The 11,525-nt window shown below is 32.7% G+C and overlaps 1 protein-coding gene across 2 annotated transcripts in view; it reads left to right on the forward strand.

Moving 5' to 3' along the window:
• The window catches only part of LOC116765615 (uncharacterized), a 40,508-nt gene extending 32,918 nt beyond the window's left edge, over nt 1–7,590 (forward strand). For both annotated transcript variants that reach the window (XM_032655159.2, XM_032655168.2), the window contains 3 exons: nt 5,268–5,391; nt 5,498–5,555; nt 5,632–7,590. In XM_032655159.2, the coding sequence (XP_032511050.2) occupies nt 5,268–5,391; nt 5,498–5,555; nt 5,632–7,134 (1,685 nt within the window). In that variant the 3' untranslated portion in view covers nt 7,135–7,590. The remainder of the gene's footprint in view (nt 1–5,267; nt 5,392–5,497; nt 5,556–5,631) is intronic.
• Nucleotides 7,591–11,525: the final 3,935 nt, after the last annotated feature.

An 11,525-nucleotide genomic window follows, 5' to 3' on the forward strand; every position in this document is an offset into this window, starting at 1 on the left:
AAAACAGAGAATCGTAGAAATGATCGTATCTCATGAACAGGTACATTGACATCATATAAGTTTATTTTTTTATCCTTAATAAGATTTATATTAAGTCTCGGTGTCTAATTTATAAGGCTAACTAACTACAACGCGTTTCTTTTAATTATCTTACAATTTCATAATCCTGACGTTTCGGTTGATGCAAAGGAACCCAAACGTCGGGATTATGTAGTCAGTAATATCCGTAAAACCTTAGTTTTCTTTATAACGAATACACGCGAAAAACTTACATATCATTTTAGTTATAAAACATACTTTGAAGCTCTATTTCGTTGATTATTTTATTTTGGATATCCCGAGTCATTTTCTTTTCCTCCTTTATTAGTAACAGTACTGAAGATATCTGGGTGACACAAGCTGATGCAAGCCTTCTTGAGATTAATGACCACCACCACTCCACTCAATTTCGTTGTAAATGATAATAAAATAAATATCTTAACTCAATTAAAGGAATATAATATCTACGGTGTATTAATAATAATTTATAAGGAAAATCCTCACTGTATGTAATACAACACCGTTTTCCTATCAAAAAAATTTAAGTGACTCTTTTCATCGATGTATTAAAATTGAAATTATATTTAAAATAGTAACATGATGATTATACTCATTGAAGCTCTATCGTTATCATAATAAAATAAAATTTATAACGAACTAACATTAATTACAAACCCAAGTTTGCGTTAAGACTTCGATCATACAGCCTCGTGACTTTTTGCTCGCTGACCATCAAAGTTGTGTGTATACACTAACTGGGATAATAACGGATAAAGGATAAGAATTTTATATTAAAAAAAAAAATAAGAATAAGCGAGGCTTTCCGTATAACGTCGTTAAAATACATTTCACATTAACAGAGCTCTAAATGTAACGTGTTTTATAGATGGCTGGATGGACAGCAGACGGCTCGTGCCAGTTTTAAACATCACCGCCTATGTAATTCTGCAATTATAAATATCTTACAATATTAGATTATATGTGAAATTATATATAGACTTTATTGTTTATAATATATTAAAACATTCCTGCGGACAGAAGTACATATACTTTCTTAATATATTTTCTATTATTTATCACTCCTTATAATAACACAATGCAGTAGTAAACCGGTTATACGTTAAACGAGCTACAAAAGATTCTATTTTTCGCGGTCTATTGTATGTGTGAAGGAAAATACAGGCCAAATGGAAAAGTGGGAATTAGGGCGACCGCAACGAACTACGTAAAAGATTAATATGAAAGGAAGTGATAATATTGATTTGTACATAATAAAACAAGGTTTATAATAGTACCGAGTGATGTGGGACAAGAGCGTGCCGCATTTAAAATTTCACTGTGATCCATTAATACATTAAATGCATTGATTATTAAGCGGGTATTGAAATTACGAGGGCATTCAACACATTGTAGTGCCAGGTGTTCTTTTGTTAGTACGGAACGGGTAGAGTTACGCTCGGGTGCTCAAAGGATTATAAATCAAGATCCTTTCAATAGGACGACGTTAAATCAAGAAACGTTATTTCGTTTGTTTGATAAAACTCTGTTAATGCTTTATTGACAACGAATATAAAGGAACGTAAAGTCTGGACCCGTAACAGGGCGGGTGTTGAACCCTTTTAGACCTAATTGCTCGGGCCGGACTATGTCTGACCAACTTCGATCCCCGTAAAAGCCATTAGGGTTTACAGAAATAAAACAAATATAATCAGTACCACTGAAATGAAAATTTTCGTGTGTTTGAAAATACCAATGAAACATAATTCCTCGAACAGGTATTACAGTAATGATATTTATAACAGAATAAAATATATCAAAGATTAATCTTTTTATATTGCTTTCAAGTTAATTTATTAAAAATCTAATCAGATATACTGAATTATAAAGAAAACTCTAAACTACAGTTTGATAGGAAGTAGATGGGTATATAATTTATATTGATATTAAACCTTTAACTTTAATTACTTCAGATTCGTTGTTAACGATTTTGTAAACTAAAGTATTTGTTTCGTTATAAAGCCTTTTGATAATACTTTATTTTAATAGTATATTTACTTTTAGTCGATCGTCTAGAACTTATTGTTATTAATATTTTCAATGAGCTGGAGGACTGTTAAGTGTTCATCGTAAATTTGTAAATTTAGACACGAAGGGTACTTATACGACTATTATTTGGGGGCATATTCTTCGGAAACATCAAGCGACCTTTATTATTCAATGAATGAAAAAAGGACGAAAGAAATCTTTTTTTTTTTAATACTTTACTGTCAAATGAACGAGCGTAATAAAGAGCATTTATTATGTTACTATAATTCATTATAGAAGTGAAACATCGAAGTGTGCCAAGCCTCTTAGTAGTAAAACCAGCGGTATCGTAACAATGTATCTCAGAGCATCGGTCGGCGTTCTCCCGAAGGACTGATCCCAATCTACAGAATGGCTTTTTTATATATCTGCTAACATGAACCTTTATTTTTATGGCTATTCCAAAGTAGCACAGTCCCATGCAATGTACGAAGGTGCGAACAAAAAGCGTAATAAAATAATAAAATCACATTGCATTAAATTAGCATGTGCTGAGAACTTTTGGAAAGTGAAAAAGCTAATGAACTATTTATTTTATACGTAAAGAAGACAATGGCACTTGAGGCTTTCTATTGATTATTTTGGTTTAACTTTCGTCGATTGTCTCAAAAATAAGAATAATGCTTCCGTTCCATTGGTTACAAATTTTCGAAAAATCTGTTATTAATCATGTTTGTGATATATTTTGATCTGAACAAGCTGTCATATGGCGTAGTAACTCATCAATGTATGAATGCACATGACTTTTGTAAGTTACAATTACAATTACAACCGATTAAAAACATTCAGTTAGTTAATGTCGGAAAGCTCTTTAGTAGTAAGTAAGGATACAACTATACAAAACAGAATTTCCCATTTGCAGTATAGTACAGTATTTACAGTGTAAGTACTTTGAATTATTTGATAATGTGTGTTTGAAAAGATTCATGGAATGTCGGTTAAAATCTTGAAATATTTATACTATTGATTACTTAACTATAAATAACGTATAATATAATGACAAGCCATAGTTTATTCGGTAGGCTTTAGATAAATGTAACCCAGTTTTAAATATTCGGTAACATACCAAACAAAACAGATGATTATCTGCGGTTAACATTGTTTTGTATCCTAAATATCGTGGGTAGATATGAAACATGCTTATATAGTTTACTATTTCAAAGCTTAAATTTAGTTCCCAATTACCGAAATCGATAATAAACTTAAAGTTTTTAACACACTAACTTCACATTCATGGTTAATAATATATTTCAAACATTTAATACGCTCAGATAATGTTGATAAAACAGTAGGTGTATATTTTTACCATCTGATAACTCTGATTCATATCACGGGTACTCAATTTTGTAATAAAAAGACACTTACTCATATTTTATAGGTGAAACATCGTAAATAAATGATAAGGGAGTATTATTTACGGACAGATATTTTACGGCTCCCTGATTTCGCTAAAAATGTTTTCAAACGCGTAAGTACTTTCACACCTTTGGACTTATCTAATGCGATTGTATTTCTTTATGTAGCCAGTATATAAAATAAGAACGAAAATAAGATTTAAATGTGGAAATAGTAGTGATTATTAATTTTTTAAATAATTAATTCAGTCATAAAGTTAAATCTAAATTCAATCGAATCGTATTATTTTAACGTGATTATATCACAAATGAATTCCTTGAAAAATAAATCCGAATGTAGACCAAGTCGTTTAAAACTACATAACCTCACGTTACGATCAAACTGATCGCCATCTGGCTTCTGTTAACACTAAAGAAAAATAATTATTATCTTAGTCCTTGTAACGCCACGCAATTTTATTTGATGAATAGTTTTATGTGTAGTTATTACGGGACTAATTTATTATCGATTCTTTAGTAAATTTCTCGGTTTTCTTTGATTTGAAAATCAAAAGTATATATATTTTTTTTAAACTAAATATGTTTAAGAGATAATTTTTTGTAGGAAGCTGAAATTATTGTTTATTTGTCATTAAGTAAAACATGTACATTAAGTCAAATAATTCAAAAGTATATATATGTGTGCGTACGTGTGTGCGTGTGTGTTATAAAATATTAATTAACACAGCAACTTTATCTAGTCAACAAACATGTCCCAGTTAGTGAAGTGCGAAGTTAAATAAAAAGTTTCATTAATATTACGAACTACAAGAACTATATAATTCAATACTACGATACTTGCAGCGCAGTGGAATATTGTGATCGGAAAATTAAATTCACTCAATGTTTTTCAATAAATAGCATTTAAGAAGACGAATACACTGTTGATTGATACTGATCTTAATGTGTATTGAGTTCAAAATACTTTTAATTTATAGGCATCATTGTACTCAAAGCCAACCTTCAGGCTTGCATACTTCATTGTATATCAGTTGAAATTTGCTTCCAAAGTTTGGAAATAACAGTACATTTAAATTTAAAAGCGCTACGCTACGCATCAGACTACGAGCATACATGTATAGTTTTTATGTAAACTTTAGATTTTATATAAAGTCATGTGTTATTTTAGATATTATCTTCTTGATGACAGGCCAATTCCCGTTATCGACTTCAATTACGGATTATATTTCCGAGGTAATTTACACTACCTTATCATTTGAAGCATAAACATCGGACACTGACGTACTTGAACTTGTCTGCAAATTATTTTATGTGGAAAAATATTCGCTGACAATCCTGTCAAAGCCATAAAATCAACTAGGTGTAGTGAAGAGTATTGTATTTATAAGAATGTCATCGCCAAAAATTCGCCAACCCTTGTTACCGCAGTTTGTTTAAGGGTCGAAAGTTAACGTAATCTGTATTGTTACTTGAAAATTTTGATACTTGCTTAACGAGTGAGGAAATGAGATCAACTTTGTACATAAACTTCCATAATTGTTCATCTGACAAAGATATCCCATCCAAGGGAACAAGTTTCATAAAACGATTTATCAGCGATATCCTTATGGACACTTTGAACATCATTATCCTAAACATTTATGGATAACTTCCGGGAATTTATATTATCTTTATCGATATGAAAAAAAAAATCTATTTTTTGCATAAAATTTACTTCTAATCTAAAATCTAGTGGTTTCGTTTAAGCGGTTAGACTTCTATAATTTTTCAAAGCATTAATGGATACAGGCGCGGCTGACAAGGAGACGGATGAAGAGGAGGGCAATGCTGGTGCCGGACCTACCGATGATAAAGAGGACGACGCAGAACATGGCAAACATATTCTACCATTGGCTGCACATCCACCTGCCCTGTGAGTAATATAAGATTGAAATAACATATTTGTTAAAAAAATAAAATATACATTTAAATATTTTGTATAGAATAAGGAATCCTATAAGATTATTTCTAAATTACAGTGAGGTGTCAGCCAGTATGCAAGATTTCTTTAAAATTCTCGACGAAAAGATCGATAAGGTACTCAACAACATCTTTTACGCATAGCTAAAGTCATAATATTAACAAAAAAATAAACTAAATATTCTAAATACAGGGCAAGGATTACGACTCATCTAGCGAGACAGAAGTGCGAATAGAAAAAGAACGTCGAAAAAAACTTATAGATCAATGGAGGTCTGCTTCCCAATCCACTCAGTCTTCTTTGTCACAACCTAGTCCACCAACACCTGCTAGGCGAAGAATCGCGAGACCGCCCCAACCACCAGAACGACAGAACAGTCCTGGTGCCGTCAGAAGATGCTACCGACAGGCCCATGTCCAAGAAGGAATGTCTCCACCACCTAGGCGATCTCACAGCGCTCAGTCCCATCATCCGCATGATTCACGACAAATAAACGGAGACAACTGGCACGACCTCAATAAATCACCAGTAAAACGACCGCAAAGTGCCGGAGCCAATTGGAAAAGTAATCCGAAAGTTGCACCATACCATCAAAAACCAAAAAAGAACGAAGTCAACGAAAACCAAAAAAACCTGAAAGATTCCGACACGTTATCGATAAGTTCTAGTCAAGATGGCTCTCAGATCACTTATAACCCAACATTCCAAACTCACAGCCCCGCTCATTCAGCAAAATCGCAACAGCCGTATATAGCTCAGATCATAAACTATCCAATAACACAGCAAGTAGCCCCACCTTCACCGCCAAAGTTCATCGCCCCACCAGAAGAATATCAGGACCCACAAAATAACGTAGTAGACAATAAATATAACCCAAATCAAAGACCAACGCAAACTCAGTCTCAGACTCAACAGTCAACAAACAACCAATCACAAATTTATTACATACACGGCAACACAACCAGCGCAACTGGAACAGCACACCAACATGAACTGGCTCAACAAAGGCAACAAACTGCTATGCACCTCCAGCAATACGTGGCGATGAAACAAGCCCAGCAGCAGATGTTCACATACCTGCAACGTGGGCCTCACACGGTGTTTCCGAATGTAGATTATTCTCAAGTTCCAAGTCCAAGGATATACGAAGGGGAGGAGTACGCTCAATACGGTCATCCCGCGCTGAGACCTCACAGTGCTCCGACACCTGTAGGAGTTGTAAGGCCGATACCGATGGCTCCGTTCGGCTTAGCTGATGGGTCTCATATACAAATGCCAATGTGGCCTCACATGCCACCAGTGGTTTCCACAATGCCTTGGTTACCAGGTCAAGAGTTGCAATACTATCCGCAATCCCAATATATGATGTACCGAGCCCAATCAGCGGGTTCAGCTGGTACTTTAACCAGATACAAAAAGGATAGCGATGAAATGAAGTGCCAAATGAACATAGTGAGGCAAAAGCAGATTGGACAGATCGTGTCGATACCTGGTCAGGAGCTGTCTGTTTGCAATAACGCTAGCGACAGTCCGAGCCCAGCATCAGTCAGCACTGACAGCGGAGTCTCCCCCGGGAACAGCGCTCCAATAACAAAAGCCCCTGGATTCAGCCAAGCATCTACAGATACAGATAAGAAGAAAACGAAAGCACCATTCACACGATCTTTGAAGAACTCTAAAAGTCTAGATTCTTAGGGGAAGTTTGTAATTATGTAGATTTTCTAAGTGTACGTAGGCTGTAGTCGACATACATATGTAAATTATAGGAAATATTAGATTCATTCGCTTATCAAAGTTTCAGCGTTTTTTATTGATCGATGTTCAGATTTGTCGGTGTTGTCCTTTGGCTGTTCTTCGAAACGAACTCCGCCATTTCTCTATAATTTCTTACTTCAAAAAAAAAAAAACCTTCTCATGTGAAAGTATAATATAAGTTAGAATTTGATTTTCCTTCGTAATATTACGTTTCCAAGTAATCTAGAATATAGAAACGGGTCCTAACTTTATTGTTAAATTATTATTTATTGACGAAATTATAATTAAAAAAAAAAAATTATTCTAAATGTATGTTTAGATAAAGACATGTAAATGGTACCTCCGAGTGCCGAACGATGCATTTTAAGATATCCATTAATTATAATTATGAAACAATTGTTTCGTTTCATTTAGCCTTGAACTGTAAATAAATTATGTCCTGAACTTTACAGCTTAGGTAATCGTCTTAAGCGCTACCTCCAAGGAAATAAGGTTTGTTAATCTTGTTAGGTTAAACTCCCGTTATATAGCTGACTAAATCAATCTGTTATCCAGTATAAATGACTGGTAACCTGAATATCACACGATCCAATATAATCCTGCAAATTGTATTAAAACTACTAACCATCCCCGAGGCTTTCAACGTGTAACTTTGTTAGCATTTCACCGACTATATTGATTATCACTCATATTGTGATAAATCATACCACGTTCTATGTCCAGGTCTACGCTGTAGCTATGTTTGTGGCTATTTTCATGGCTATATCAAAACAATGAAACAAATTGTTATCGATGTGATCACGATATTCTGAGGTTGTGTAAAAATTTACTCAGTAATATTTGTGTCAGAGTTAAAGAAAACATTCATTCTAACATCTACATTAACCACTTTTACTGCATGACCTAGATGGTAACTACCTTCCAAAAATATAAAACGAACATATACATATAAATTAATTTTAAATATGTAAGATTATTTATTGCGCTATAGGCCGATAGCTGCATAGAGGTCATTGAACTTTCATGGCTTACTGGCGCAAATAAATAATTCGTACAGCCATACGCTTTACATAAAAAATTTGCATATGCATGTACTTTCTTTAAATAAGATTAGAATGACTAACAAATAAACAGTAGTCATTTTATACACATTAGTAAAAGTAAACACGGCTAAAATATTTTTACACTTTAACTTTATCCCAAGGGTGTAATATTAAACCAGTGAGGTTAAGAGCAGAATTCTGTCCAACAATTTTATTCTTTCAAGAGACGTCTTAACGACCAATAAAAGCTGTACTTAAAATGTTTTGAAAACTCAACTCCTCATCCGACCTGAAGTCGTTCGCAAAACTATGATCACTGTGGTTTTAAAATACATGTAATATGAACTTTTGCGTTGCAATGAAAGTATACTAAAATTATAGAGAGTTATAAAAATAAAAATTTACCTCTTCATCCCTGTTTGATTACATTAAACATATAAATATACCTACAAGTTATAACTTTCATACAATCAAATAGCTACAGCAATATTTTTCATCTCCAGACTGAAAATATGAAATCCATTTATGATAAATCTCATATCGTAGTGGAGGTTGCAATCTGAAAATTAAAAAATAATTTATATTTAAAAGTAACATGATTCGTCTCCTTATTTAGTTTTACTTTCCTTTCAATTCATATGGTTTCACTTTAATTTTATTATTATTATATATATATATATATATTTATATAATATAATTTATTTCAAACACAACAAAGAAAACAAGAAATATCCGATTATTATATCGCACATTTAATATTTTAATTCCCATTTTTATATATTTTAAGGGTTTTACGTATGGAAGTCAAAACTGAATGAGCGACATTTTCAATAAAAGGCTCCAAAACTTTTCGAGTTTAGCGTCACAGTTCTTTAGTAGCAAAAATCTATTTATTTAGATGATACTCTGATATACAAACAGCTGACTCCTGTAAGGACTGCATAAACACTATTGACGCGACTTTCATGGCGGCTGAAATTCATTTCCCGTTGGGGTAAGGAGTCAGTGAACTTTCAACCCCGCCTCAGTTTCGACGATAGCGCGTTTGAAGTCTGCTTATTTATACAAGCGGATAATTGCTTTTATTTTGTACAATGCAATTATCAATATTGTTGTTAAATTTAGATTACTTCGGCTTAGAAAATAAAACAATAATTTTTGATAGTTACGACTGTGTCTTCTTTCATTTACATCTCTATAAAAAATATGCCATGAATGTAACCTAGTAATGTGTTACTCTTCGGTGTAAATAACACATTAATAAGAATTTTTAGTGGTTTTTAACTGATCCAAATCATAATTTATACATTTAATGTATATACATTTTGATAATACATAAAGCTCAAAAAGTGTAGCAAAAACTGATTCTAAATTCTACCGCAAAAATAGTAGATAGCAAAAAATATTGCATGATTAAAAATTTTCCGTAGGATAATTGTCTATTCTAAAAATCCAGATAGTAAGGAATAAAACCGTAATTTTCTACTCATATTTCCGATGAAACTTTAAAAAAAAAACAAAACAAATACGCTTCATTGAGAATACTTACAATAAAAAGAATAAACAGAATCCTACCAAAAAAAGGAATGAAGTTTTTAAGTCTAGTGTGTACAATTATGTGTAAGTTTATTAATTGCAACGAAATAGATGTAATTTTATTAAAAAAATGTTCTTCTCTTTTCTTTTGTCACAACAGCCAGCTATATATAATTATATAAGAGTAAAAATCTGTAAGCCAAATACGTAGCTTAGTACAGTATACGCCGTTCAGTCTCCCTGACTCTGGAAATGACTTTAAGTCCTAATATAACACAATGTTTCATAAAAGATATAAGATCAAACAAAATATATTACTAACGTCAGTCTCTGCCACACACGCTAGTCGTTGCTACACAGGCTAGTCACTGCCACACAGATTGGTCGTTGCCACACAGGCTAGTCGTTGCCACACAGGCTAGTCGTTGCCACACAGGCTAGTCGTTGCCACACAGGCTAGTCGTTGCCACACAGGCTACTTATTGCAACACTTGAAACAAGTTGGACTAATCGTCTTCTTCATCGCGCAAGTTATTTAAAAGTACACTCTATTAATAAGATGAAAATGTGTTACGAACCAACAGGGTTCGCGGGTACACTTCGTTTGACAGCTGTCAATAGAATGACCGTCGTCTTCACTCTAAGTGAAACTACCTACCCTATACGGGACTACCCGCTCATAATATTTATAATATTAATTAACTAATCGGCTGAATTACTTATCACACTGAAATATTACTGACAGTGCTGATAAAACCGAAACAACGTTGACAAAATGAATTATAATTAACAATAAAGTGTAAGATAATAATTGCACGCGTTATTATTAAATTAATTCAAACTCGGCGCGCAGTCATTTATTTTTTTTGGTTAAATATTTTTTGTACTTGATTATATTTCCAATTAGCAGTAATATACACACATGTATATATATATATATATATATATATATATATATATATATATATATATCTTTAAACCTAAAATAAAGATAATATTATAAGAAAATAAAAAAGACGTGGAGTCTATATTTAAATATTTGCTTGAGCTTTAGTTGTATAAATCACTTAACATTACTCAAATAAAAGTATCAAAGAAGTTTAAAAAACAGTCACTGAAACAGTGGGCTTACAAAGTTTTCAAGATTGACGAAACAGAATTTATTCTTTCCAAAGAAAGCCATTTTGCTCTTTCCTACAGAATCCAATTTAAGTTTCCTGAATCAGTTTTTGTGTATAAATAACTTTACTTCAATATAATCTTGTAGTTGTTAAAGGTACGCATTTTTTCACATATTTTTCTTGGGTGTGTTCTGTAAAAGGAATGTTAAATTGGCTAGAGCAATGATCAAGGCCCAAAGGTCCATGGGGTAGAGAGTAAAAAATGAGGTTACACAAGTTATAAATTGGACTACATAAAAAATTATTTCTTTTCTACAGTAAAGAACAACGACTTTAGCTAAGTATGCAATATCGGCAGTGATACATTAAAATGAAACTAGTATTATTCGGATTTACTACGCGGATTTTATTATTTAAAAACTACATAATCCCGACGTTTCGGTTACTTTGCAGCAACCGTGATCACGGGCAGACGAGGTGTCATACATAGTGATACATTACCAAAGAAAGGAAATAAGAAAAGCAAAGAAAATTAATAAATTATATAGGTTGGTAAACTGGTATATTTTTGAAGGACTATGTTTTAAAGGACTATGAATGTTTATGTTGCTTCATCAACCCCAAAAGAAAT

This window comes from Danaus plexippus (genome assembly GCF_018135715.1).
Source record: "Danaus plexippus chromosome 3 unlocalized genomic scaffold, MEX_DaPlex mxdp_34, whole genome shotgun sequence".
Lineage (NCBI taxonomy): Eukaryota > Metazoa > Arthropoda > Insecta > Lepidoptera > Nymphalidae > Danaus > Danaus plexippus.